Source organism: the organism of the source record quoted next, unplaced genomic scaffold (genome assembly GCF_019419815.1).
Source record: "Pyrus x bretschneideri cultivar Hongxiangsu unplaced genomic scaffold, Pyrus_bretschneideri_v1 Contig34, whole genome shotgun sequence".
Lineage (NCBI taxonomy): Eukaryota > Viridiplantae > Streptophyta > Magnoliopsida > Rosales > Rosaceae > Pyrus > Pyrus x bretschneideri.
In genome coordinates, this window is record NW_025999657.1 from 239138 (window position 1) to 251998 (window position 12861).

Genomic DNA, 12861 nt, shown 5'->3' on the forward strand with positions numbered 1-12861 from the left:
ATTGCAACCATTTTATTAGGATAAGCAAATAGTGTTAATTAGAAAAATAAAATTTGTAATTTCAAAAATTTTAGTTTAATGTGTAAAACAATTTTACGTGTCAATTGATGAGACAAAAATGGAAAGGAAAAAGAGAGGGTCTTATTCCCATTCCTTTCCATCCCTTATTCTTACACATTATTTTTTGTTTTATTATTTCTATAAAAAAATCAATATAAGATATTAACGTGGCTTAACCGTGACCGTTCAAATTAGGGGTGGAAAAAATTCCCGAAAATCCCGATCCCAAATAAAAAATTTCCCAAACCGAAATTCCCGAAATTTTCGGGATGCTATCCCGAACCAATCCCAAAATTTCGGTATGGGATTCGGGATTGGCTTCTCGATATTTCGGGAATCCCATACCAAACCGAAAATATATAATATTAATTATTATATATATTTATACATACATATATATATATTATTCTTTTATAATTGATGCTAGTAGTTTCTAATTCATGCTCAGCAACCTAGAATGCCCTACACCTTGCATATTTTTCATGTTCTGTTTGATATTCATGTGAATTTTATTATTGCTGCTGCCATGGCTGATGATTTCAGAAGGCTTGATTCTTTTGTCTCTCAACAGATTGCAAAAAGAGTTTAATTAATTTGAATTTTGACTATGATAAAAAGAGTCAAGCATGCCAATGTTCAATTAAATGGTAGTGTGAATGAAATGAAATTCCTAGTTCATAAATGTGTTCTTGAATTATATATTTGAAGAACAATTCATAATTTCATATTTCAATTTGGGATTCCCGAAAATTTGGTTTGGGATTGGTCTTCAAATTCCCGTCCCGAAAAATTTCGATTTGAGATTCGGGATACTAGTTTCGGTATGGTATCCCATACCGAACCACCCCTAGTTCAAATAAGAGGGTATGGAAGGGTAAAGAGATTAGGAGGGTAGAGAATCCTCCTTATAAAAAAAGAGATGATTAGCATTCTCCATTTTTAGTAGGTGGAAGGATAAAACATGTGTGTAGGCATACCTGTTAGGAAATGCTTCCTTAAATTTTATTTTTTTATCAAAAGCGCTTTCATGTCAAAGTACTTTTATTTAGAGTACATCGAAAGATAAAATGCAAATGCTTCAGAAGAAAACACTTGAAGTGTTTCATGAAAGAGGGTTGGTTTGGCATTACTGAAACTATTTTGAAAGCAGTTTTTAGAAAAGCTAAAACTAAAATTGTGTTTGGTACATGAAAAAAAGAAGAAGTGGTTTTTGTCAAAATCATGGGTCCAAAACAACAGAAAGCAGAAGTAGCTCTACCTTACTTCTGAAAACCACATTTTTTTTTTCACAACACAACAACCTAACCCATTATATGTTTATTATAGAAAGCACTTCAAATAATTCTTTCAACCTAGAAGCACTTTTAAATTTTTCTGTCAGAAGCGCTTTTGAAATTTTCTGCTAAAAGCTAGCGGAAGCACTTTTATATTGTGCTGGTGAAATGTGTAGTAGTGATTGTTTGGTAAATTAACTTGTCAGAGAGAAAATTAGGGTTGTATAAACCCCTTCATCTCGTCGGCCCTCCCTCTTAGCGTTTCTCGGACTGTCTTTATCTCCTTCTCTTCTTCTATAGCGTCGCCCACAACAACAATCGTGCTAAGGGTTAGGGTTTCCAGTTCTTTACTCCGATTCTTCCAACAAGCCTCTTTCCAATTCTGTAATTTTATAGGGTTAGGGTTTTCGTTTCGGGCTTTCTCTCCGTGAGCGATTTTCCCGACTCTTAGGTGAGTAATTCACTGTTTCGAATTTGAATTTTGCTTTTAAATTATAATGTAAATCTCTATATTTTTATATCGTTCTTCACATTGTTACCGAATCTCATTGGAAATCCATAATTCAATTGCTAAATTTTGGTGAAGTTTCTCTGTGTGTTTTAATTTGGTTACTGAGTTTTGTTATCAGAGCTTTGATTTGTTGTTTGAATTTCACTTTCTGTTTCTTTATTTGTATTCAGAAACTCCATTTTGGCTAGTTGAATTTCATTAGGGATTTGTTCCTCTCTCTGTTTCCATCTTGTCTCTCTCCTTGGTTCTCTCATGCCTGTTTCTAGCCATTCTGAGCGGCCGTTGGAAGCCCGAATCGAGGAGGCTGTAGTCGATTTGTTTCTCTGAAGCTCGCCAAAACAGCTCAGGTAATAGCTCCCGAACTGATTAGGGTTTGATATTGTGTGCCTTTACTATAAGGTGTTTTGTTGTACATTTTTGTTCTATACTTATAGGGTTTGATCAGAACATGGAACAGAAAACACATAATGTCATATTCTGTTATTAGAATGACATGTGATGTCAATGTTTGGATGATCGTTAGTGATTCAGTTGATTAGTTTTTGCTGACACAAGGAGTGGATAGTAATACAGTGATTTTATATAAAATGTTGGAGGGCTAGCAAAACACTGAAAATGGAAGTTGTTATTGATCTGGTATGCTTTGTTATTGATTTTCAATACAATTTTCTCGTAGGTTTCCCGCACAAGATTGATGGAGTATTCTTGTGTGGCCAAGTAGCTCTGTAAACTTTCTGTGGTAAAAGCAGTTAATTTTCCTAGTTTATCTTTATTGGTTTTTCTATTTGCTTTAGTAAAACTATATCGCACCAAGTCAAAGTATTCAATTTGATGTGGTAATTTGTTTGTTTTATCAGAAAACAATTTATTTGGATCCTAACTAATTGATAGTGAAGGACATCAACTTGTAGAAATCAGATACTGAAGGAACCCTTCGCCTGTGGTCTTTTGTCTAACTGTTTGCATGTACAAAATCATGTACTAGAGCAGTGGTTTTGATACTGCTTTTTGTTAATATTTATTCTTTTTTTTTTTTACTAGATATGGCTCTAGATATCTTGTTTGCTTTTGTTGATCCAATTGGGAAGCTGTATTATGATCTTTGGCCAAAGATTGCAGATTGCAGATGTTGCTGGTGTCATCATCTATGTGTAGTTAGTCAATCTCAATGTCGGGCAGAAAGATTTTTTTTATTTTTTATTTTTTTTAACAGCAGATACGAACTAAAATTTGGGTTTCATGGATTTTGCATTAATTTATTATATTTTAATAAATTTATAATTACATAATGTACCCAACAATTAAAAATATTTGGTGTTACCTGTCAAGTTGAATTGTGTATGAAACATGTCTTTCAATATGGGAGAATTATTGGTTTTGATTTTTTTTACAAAAGATAACTAGTGGCAGCATGACATAGAAATTTGCCAAAAGTTATACAACAAGTTCGTGTAAACACTTCTCATAGACAGCACATGATGCACATTGTTGAAAGATAATACCTTTTAACAACTGGGGATTTAACAACGTGCATGATCCTCGATCATAGGAAACCACACATGTTAAATGCATTTTTCTTGAGGGTCTAAAGCAAATTTTGAGATGCCCTTTGTTCGGAATTGATTTGTTTGCCTTTGATGTAAATTGAAACCTGCATGATCCTCAATCATACAAAACAGCGTATGTATGTTTCGCAAATGTGATGTCTATTGTTTTGTTAAGCATGTGCATTAATTGGTTATTTTTCCATTTTTTTTTTCTGCTAGACCTGTTTTGTCAGACCACTTAAAGCAATGCATTGTTGGGATTATAGATCGAGCAAGTCATGTTCCCCCATCCAACATTTCAAGGGGTTTTGTAATTGAAGTGAGTTGTCAACTTTTAGCTGCAAGCAAACTTTAGTGGTAAGTTTACTGTAAAGTAGGGAAACATTGTTTGTGAGTGTTGTTTTCATTCCTCTGTTTTTTTGGTTCATGCTTTATACTAAACTTGGTCAGAATGTGAGACAGGCAAAGATATGAACGTTGCGCAAACAGAAGATAGTTTTATAATGAAGCCTATTGATCAAAGAGAGCGCACCAGAAACCGTAATGATATTCAGACAAGTCGCATGAAGAACAGAGAACGACAGCGTAGGTATAGGGCCCGTAAGCGTCTTGAAGCAGATTTGAAGAAATCTAGCATCATAAAGCAACCAACTACACCAGAAGTAGAAGTGCAACGAAATGAGTTCATTTACACACCCCGTGTGTACTGTAAACGAGATTGGAAAAAGGATGCAAGGAGTGCTCATGCTTTTAAGGCCCCTGAATTTACCCATAATGGTTATGCCATCCCTACTCTTACGTCAATCAGTGAGGGTCAAAGCGTGTTTTTGTCTGGACCCATGGCAGAGCTACAATTAGATAGTGAATCCCGGTCTGAGATGATTGTGAACCAGAATAACTGCGAAATGCATGTATCTAACTTTGGTCGAAGAGATTGGAAAGCTGATGCAAGAAAGAAGAAAATCTAAGGCAGATGGCCGAGGAGTCCTAACTATTCCATTTGTATGGTATGGTACTTTATGGGTTTCATGTCTGAATTTTCAAGTTATGCTCTTACTGGTGTATAAGGGACGAGGAAACAGGAAGCGCAGAGTCTAAGTTGATTATTGGGTTAAATATTCGGAAGCCTAGGAATGACAGAAACAATCTCGAACCTTGTTACCTATTGAGTTAGAAAACCAGGTAAGTGGTCAAACTCATTATAATGTATGATAACTGTTAATGAATCATATAGAGAATTTGACCAGATGTTTCATCTGTGAGGATTGATGGGATTTCAATGTCTGCGTGTTTTTCTTTCTTGGTTTGGACGAATGTCGCTTCTTTTATGCAGTGCTACCACGTCATAACGACGGGCATGCCTTTGATCTTCGTTGTATGCTTAACAAGTTTCAAGAAATGTGAATTGACATGCTCTTTCAGTAACAATAACGCATTTTGTTGTGGTAGCTTCTGTCGCTGGTGGTGACAATTTTCTTTTAAGTTGCTATCTGTTGTGTGCCGATCCCTGGGATAAGGTTTTGTTGTTGTATTGCTATCCGTTGTGCATATTGGCATTGGCAGTTAGCTGCCTCAGTCACTAGATTGTCTGTTTTCAATCCTAAAAGAAAGATTTGTTTGAATGAATTATTGTAGATCCTGTATCGAATGTATATCAACATTCGGCCTTGATTTCTCTCGAATCAAATGTGGTTCCAGCGGTTCAATCGTTGGAAGAAGCATTGATTTGGAGAAATGGTGTTAATCAGTAGTAGTCACTTTCCAAAATATTTTGGTTGCAATGAAAAAAATTCTTGTCGGTATGGACTTGTCATATTTTATCACATAGAAAGACAGTTTTTGTAATTTGTAATTTAGACAGAATTTTTGTAATTTGTAATTTGTAATTTTTTGAGTTTAATGTGTAAAAAAATTTTGGGTTAATCTTAGTTTACTACCCTGAAGTTTTTTGGTTTTCAACATTTTGTATATCAACTTTTTTTTGTACCTAAAGTCATAATTTTGGGACAATTTCATACGTCTGTTAAGTTGTTTGTTAAAACGGGTGTTAACTTGTGACGTGGCGATTATGTGGATAGTGACTGGACGCTACGTAGAAATTAAAATTTTTTAAAAATTTAGAAGTTTAAAATTTAAAAACCTAAAAGCTAAAAAATATTTTAGCAGAATCCATGCCCAAAAAAAACCCAATCCCAGATTTCCTTCGAAACCCTACAACAGCCCCGTCGTGAAGTCGTCGATCGCCCTTGTGAAATCTCCATTCCCATCGGACAGCAGCAACACCTCGTAGCCGATCACGAAGCTCGCATCGAGGTAGGAGAGGGTCGCTTGTCGCAGACGGCGATGGTGGCAGAGATGGATTTGAAGGGGGCGATGGAGAAGCGGAGGAGGGGTTTTGGGTGAGGGGAGTGTGGGAGATTTTGGAGGAGAAGGATTTGGGTGATAAGAGAGCTGTTTTGGGTGCGACAGCGGTTGTGATGGTGGAGAAAACAAGGGATTTGGGGGCTCTGAGGAGCCTTGAGATTGTGAGGGACGCTGCCATTATGGTGGTTTGAGTTTTAGAGTGAGGGGCTGAGATTGTGTGAGGGAGATAGGAGAGAGAGAGAGAGAAGATTTGGTGGCGGCTGAGGCTGGAAGTGTTGTGACACAGGGGAGGGTTGGTTTTGATGGGTGAGGAGGGAGAAAACTTCGCCGGAGCCCGATTGAGGTACCGATTGTTGATTTCGAAGATGGCCGAGACATGGAGGCGACGACTGGTCGACAAATTTGGCCACGATTTTTTTTATGACGAATTTGAGTTTATATCAAACATGGTTTGATTTATGGGATGTAGGTTCCTGGATTAATTGGTGTGTTGATTTTCTACAATTTTTTTGCAGTTTAATATTTGAAAAACATGAACAACAGAAGAAGAAGAAAGGATAGGAAAGATGGGAGGACTGCCAGGCTCGGGACGACGACTTCAATTTTTAATTTTTTTTTTTATAATTTTTAAATTTTATTCAATTTTTTAATTTCTACGTGGCGCCTAGTTACGGTTCATGTGGTCATCATATCACAGATTAACACCTATTTTAACAAACAACTTAACGGAATTATGATTTTATCTCACAATTATGACTTTAGATACCACTTTGGAACGAAAAAAACTTGATGTATGAAATGTTGAAAATCAAGAAATTTTAAAGTAGTAAATTGAGATTAACCCAAAAATTTTACATGTCAATTGATAAGTTGGGAAGACAAAAAAATGAAGGGGTGTGATATTCACACATCCCGTTTTACTTTTCATACGTCCTTCTAATTTTCAGCTGTGGAATCGGATGAATTGAAGAAAATCAACGGATAGAAATTAACAAGAAGTGTGTAAGAAGTAAAATGAGATGTGTAGATAGCATCCCAAAATGAAAAGGAAAACGAGAGAGATTTAGCATTCTCCATTTTTTAATGGGAGTCTTAATGTTGGTACTGTTTCCTTTTATCATTAAGAACATTTTCATTCTAAAAAATCACTCATAATATTATTTACTTGCAACACTTTTTTGTTCTTTTGATTAAAACTCAAAGTTTTCAAATTTTTTTTATTATTATTTTTTTTCCGGTAGATGAGAAATGATAAAACGTGGGTAGCATAACCCGCTTGCAAATGCTTCTTGAAAAACATGTGTAGGCATACCCGTTTTGAAATGCTTTTTTTAAAAGCATTTTTTTATCAGAAGCGATTTCATGTCAAAGCACTTCTATTTGAATAAGAATCCTATTCAGATTCTTTTTATGTTGATTTTAAAGATTTTTTTAATCGTGTTCATTCATCGTATATTGTGTGATCAGTTTTCATCGGATAGTGTTTGTGTTCAATTTTAAATAAAATAATTTTAAATAATTTCTGATCACATGATATACGATAAACATACATGATTAAATGATCTTCGGGTACAAAGACAATTCGGAGAGTATCCTCATTCCTTCTATTTGGAGTACATCATAATTTTTAAGATAAAATGCAAATCCTATAGAAAAGTACTTGAAGAAGTGCATCAGGTGCTTCTTCTAGAAAACACTTCCAATGTTTCTTCTAGAAAGTACTTCAGGTGCTTCTTCTAGAAAATATTTCAAGTGTTTTTTTCAACCTAGAAGTACTTTTAAATTTTTCTGTCAAACGCTGTCAAAAGCACTTTTAATGATTTGAAATGTTTTTAGTTATTTTCAAAACATTTCCAAACAATTTGATATCAATTAAGGATTGTTTGGAAGTGTTTTTAAAATAACTGAAGTTGCTTTTGATGGTAATGTTTTTCAAACCAATTCCTTAATTAAAATGCAAGTAAATCATAGAAAATCAGTTAAAGTTTTTTCTTAAAAAAAAAAACCTTAAAATATTTCATCAAACTCATTTTCAATCATTTTAAAAATACTTGTAAACAAGACCCGAGATTATAACATTAGAAGTACAATATTTAACAGTAATGGAAATCGAACCTATGCAACCGTAACACTCGCTGGTAGACACGTTACAATATTTATCTCGTCGGCCCTCCCCTCCTCGCCATTCTCAGACTGTCTTTGTCTCCTCTCGTTCTAACCGCTATAGCCTCGCCCTCAACAACAATCGTGCTAAGGGTTAGGGTTTCCAATTCTTTCCTCTGGTTCTTTCGAGCTGTAATTTTATAGGGTTAGGGTTTTCATTTCGGGCTTTCTCCCCATGAGCGATGTTCCCGACTCTCAGGTGAGTAATTTACTGTTTCAAATTTGAATTTTGCTTTTAAATTATAGTTTAAATCTCCATATTTTCATATGGTTCTTCACATTGTTACCCAATCTCAGTGGAAATCCCTAATTCAGTTGCTAAATTTTGTGAAGTTTCTCTGTGTGTTTTAATTTGGTTACTGAGCTTTTTATTTATTTATTTATTTATTTTTTATCAGAGCTTTGATTTGTTATTTGAATTTCACTTCCTGTTTGTTTATTTGAATTCAGAAACTCCATTTGGCTAGTTGAATTTCATTAGGGATATGTTCCTCTCTCTGTATCTCTGTCTGCTTCCATCTCGTCTGCCTCCTTGGTTGTCTCCTGCCTGTTTCTCGTTATTCTGAGCGGTTGTTGGAAGCCCGAATTGAGGAGGCTGTAGTCGATTTGTTTCTCTGAAGCTCGCCAAAATAGCTCAGGTAATAACTCCCGAACTGATTAGGGTTTGATGTTGTCTGCCTTTACAATAAGATGTTTTGTTTAGTTCTATACTTTTAGGGTTTGATTTTATGGAAACTGATTACGAGAAAGACATGTGATGTCAATGTTTGGATGATCGTTAGCGATTCAGTTGATTAGTTTTTGCCGACACAAGGAGTTGATAGTAACTTAGTATAGTAATGTTATATAATTGTGGAGGGCTAGCATAATACTGAAAATGGACGTTGTTATTGATCTAGTATGCTTTGTAGGTCTTTTTAAACTCATGTTGAACACCTAATAGTCTTGCGATTTTCGAGATTATTTGCTTTTATGAGATAACTAAATGCAACTACCAAGTTTTGAATTTTGTTATTGATTGCAAATACAATTTTCTTGTAGGTTTCCAACACAAGATAGATGGAGTATCTTGTGTGGCCAAGTAGCTCTGTAAACTTTCTGTAGTAAAAGCAGTTCATTTTACTGCTCAAGTGTTCATTTTACTGGTTTTTCTATTTGCTTTAGTAAAACTACATCGCACCAAGTTAAAGTATTCAATTTGATGTGGTACTTTGTTGGTCTTTATTAGAAAACAGTTTATTTGGATCCTAACTAATTGATAGCGAAGGACACCAACTTGTAGAAATCGGATACTGAAGGACATCACGTTATTAGAAAACCCCTCACCTGTGGTCATTTGTCTAACTGTTTGCAAGTACAAAATCATGTACTAGAGAAGTGGTTTTGATATTGCTTTTTGTTAACATTTATCCTTTTTTTTACTAGATATGGCTCTAGATATCTTGTTTGCTTTTGTTGATCCAATTGGGAAGCTGTATTATGATCTTTGGCCAAAGATTGCAGATGCTGCTGGTGTCAGCATCAATGTGTAGTTATTTACTGTCAATGTAGGGGAGAAAGATTTTCTTTTTTGCAGTAGATACCAACTAAAATTTGTTTCATGGATTTTGCATTAATATTATTATAAATTTATAATTACTTAATGTACCCGATGATTAAAAATACTTGGTATTACTATCAAGTTGGAATTGTGTATGAACCATGTCTTTCAATATGGGAGAATTATTGGTTTGGATATTTTTTTACAAAAGATAACTCGCGGCAGCATGGCATAGAATTTGCCAAAAGGTATACAACAAGTGCATGTAAACTCCTCTATTAGACAGAACGTGATGCACATTGCTGAATGATAATACCTTTTAACAACAGGGGATTTAACAACGTGCATGGTCCTTGACAATAGGAAACCACACATGTTGTTAAATGCATTTTTCTTTGAGGGTCTAAAGCAAATTTTGAGATGCCTTTTTTTTGGATTTTATTTTTTGCCCTTGATGTAAATTGAAACTTGTGTGATCCTCAATCATACAAAACCGCGTATGTATGTCTCACAAATGTGATGTCTAAGGGAAGAGTATGCTTGGCTGGTAGAGTATCCTTGGCTGGTACTTTAGATCAAATGAATACCTAATCATACTTTCTCTATTGGATTGTTAAGCATGTGCATTAATTGTTCATTTTCCATATTATTCTTTCTGCTAGACCTTTTTTTGTCAAATTTTTGTCAGACCACTTAAACCGATGCATTGTTGGGATTATAGATGGAGCAAGTCATGTTCCCCCATCCAACATTACAAGGGGTTTCGTAATTGAAGTGAGTTGTCAACTTTTAGCTGCAAGCAAACTTTAGTGGTAAGTTTACTGTGAAGTAGGGAAACATTGTTTGTGTGTGTTGTTTTCATTCCTCTATTTTGTTTGTTCATGCTTTATTACCAGACTTGGTCTGAATGTGAGACAGGCAAAGATATGAATGTTGTGCAAACAGAAGATAGTTTTATAATGAAGCCTATTGATCAAAGAGAGCGCACCAGAAATCGTAATGATGTTCAGACTCGTCGCATGAAGAACAGAGAACGACAACGTAGATATAGAGCCCGTAAGCGTCTTGAAGCAGATTTGAAGAAGTCTAGCATCATAAAGCAACCAACTGCAGCAGAAGTAGAAGTGCAACGAAATGAGTTCATTTACACACCCCGTGTGTACTGTAAACGAGATTGGAAAAAGGATGCAAGGAGGGCTCATGTTTTTAAGGCCCCTGAAATTACCCGTAACGGTTATGCTGCCCCTACTCTTACGTCAACCAGTGAGGGTCAAAGTGTGTTCTTGTCTGGACCTAAGGCAGAGCCACAATTAGAATTTGAATCCCTGTCTGAGATAACTGTGAACCAGAGTAACCGCGAAATGCATGTATCTAACTTTGGTCGAAGAGATTGGAAAGCCGATGCAAGAAAAAAGAAAATCTAAAGCAGATGGCAGAGGAGTCCTAACCATTCCAATTGTATGGTATGTTACTTAGCGGGTTTCATGTCTGAATCTTCAGGTAAGTTGATTACTGGCATAAAAGGGACGAGGAAACAGGAAGCGTAGAGTCTAAGTTAGTTGATTACTGAGTTGCATATGCGGAAGCTAGCAATGACGGAGAAAGAGTCTTGAACCTTGTTACCTTTTTAGTTAGAAAACCAGGAAACTTGTCAAACTCATCGTAATGTATGGTTACTGGTCATGAAGTACGTACAGAATTCCCCCAAATGTTTCATCTGTGAGGATTGAATGAATGTTCGCTTCTTCAAAACGTCATGTATCTTGAATTGCATCTAAATTTGTTTCATGTGAATCGTCTGTGCATATGTGCATGTTGATGGTTCGCTGGCGGAGTCGCTAGAGTGTCTGCTTTCAATCCTAAAAGAAAAGATCTATTTGAATTGTTGTCGATCCTGTATCGAATCTAAATCAACATTCGTCCATGATTCCTCTCGAATCAAATGGTTCTAGCAACGGGTTCAATTGACAGAAGCAGCATTGATTCGGAGAAATGGTGTTATGCAGTAGTAGTAGCTTTCCAAAATATTTTGTAAGTTTAGAACAACTTAAAAGGTGATAATGGTTTAGTGGTTACAGCGACGGGTTACAAAATTTTATTGGTCCGATTGGTGAGCTGGATGAGATTGGGCTTTAAGAATATGATTGGATTGGCAGGGATGATAAGACGTGTAAACCGTCTATAAGAATAAGTTAGATAACTTACTGTGAATTCATATGGATTCGATTGGATCGCCTTACACTCCCCATCTTGTTTCTTGTCATATGGTTTAATAAATCAACAGTGAATAAAACAAGCAGGAAATACAGATGAGAGAATCGTATTCATTAACTAGTGCTGTCATTATGTTATTCTTTTTATTTCTTTGTTACGTCCGTACGGATAGAACCCTATTTCCAAAATCCTAGCTCATTTTCTTACATTTCTGACCACTTGGGGCAATGTCTCAAACACACACAGAAATGTTTGAATACTAGGAACCCTACCCCGAAAGAAATTGATCCTCACTTTGCTTTTCTCCTTTTTAATTAGAATATATAGGAATAACCAACATGTACATTTGAATGAGGAATTAGAAGATAAAAACACAACTCGGAAAATAAATAAACAAATAACACAAAGAAAACATTAAAAATTTAACTAATGCGAATTATAATTTATGAGTTTCTCCCTTTCTTCTCATTTCTGAGGAGCGACAAATTCTCAAAGCTCCAATCCCTTCTCATTCCGGAGCTCCTGACCAGGCGCGGTTCAGTGCTCCCTTCATATGCAACTCCGCCTGTAGTCATAAGCCGGCGATGACCGGGCCCCTTCTTCCCCTTCTTCTTCTCCAGCACGAAGATAGATGAGTTTTCAATCTGATCGTAAGGTGGTGAAGTTAAGTTCCCGGACCAGCTTCTGTCGATATTGATGTTTACGCAACAGAGTTTCCGATAAGCTTTCTCCTTGCTCGCATGATCCCTGTCGCCGGAGGAGGTTGTTCTCTGCCTGACCTGGCATGATAGGCAATTAAGGCTCATGGTTTTACAGTGTATATATATGTATATATGTATATATATATATATATATGTGAAACCCTACAGCCTTCAGGCTAAGCTTGCATATGAGGCAGAATGGGTGGGGATGGAGATACGAAGGGTTCTACCATCACAACATGTTAGTGATGGATTAGGGAGACGAGAGACAAAGAGATTAAGATATACAATGTTTTTTGGGAGTTAGTTTTTCTGGAGGCAAACTCATTGTGGTTGGAAAAATAACAACCAAATGTTATTTTTGTTACTTTGGTATTGGGATTAGGGTATTGCCAGCCGGAAACACAGCTTAACCAGTTCTAATTCGGGCCAACAAATTGCCAATGCCAACCTTATCCAATTGGTCTGATTTTCATGCATGATATAG

At 35.9% G+C, this 12861-nt stretch overlaps 1 protein-coding gene and 2 long non-coding RNA genes across 5 annotated transcripts; 2 read left to right on the forward strand and 1 right to left on the reverse strand.

The window, feature by feature from the left end:
- Positions 1 to 1493: 1493 nt before the first annotated feature.
- Positions 1494 to 4672, forward strand: LOC125480571. Of its 2 annotated transcripts, XR_007260909.1 has the most exons (5): positions 1494 to 1785; positions 2016 to 2192; positions 2522 to 2584; positions 3612 to 3749; positions 3855 to 4672. It is a non-coding gene; the product is annotated as an uncharacterized LOC125480571 (long non-coding RNA). The 2 variants fall into 2 exon arrangements; XR_007260908.1 differs by lacking the exon at positions 2522 to 2584 and having other exon boundaries at positions 1501 to 1785.
- Positions 4673 to 7841: 3169 nt separating this feature from the next.
- LOC125480572 lies at positions 7842 to 10496 on the forward strand. Of its 2 annotated transcripts, none has more exons than XR_007260910.1 (3): positions 7842 to 8118; positions 8370 to 8557; positions 10148 to 10496. It is a non-coding gene; the product is annotated as an uncharacterized LOC125480572 (long non-coding RNA). The 2 variants fall into 2 exon arrangements; XR_007260911.1 differs by having other exon boundaries at positions 7843 to 8118; positions 10181 to 10496.
- Positions 10497 to 12116: 1620 nt separating this feature from the next.
- Positions 12117 to 12479, reverse strand: LOC103939062. Its single transcript, XM_048591508.1, has one exon. The coding sequence runs from the start codon at positions 12477 to 12479 to the stop codon at positions 12117 to 12119; it is 363 nt and encodes a 120-aa protein (XP_048447465.1).
- Positions 12480 to 12861: the final 382 nt, after the last annotated feature.

Coding starts and splice junctions, on each gene's coding strand:
- LOC103939062 (XM_048591508.1), bottom strand. CDS start 12,479: ATGAGCCTTAATTGCCTATCATGCCAGGTCAGGCAGAGAACAACCTCC.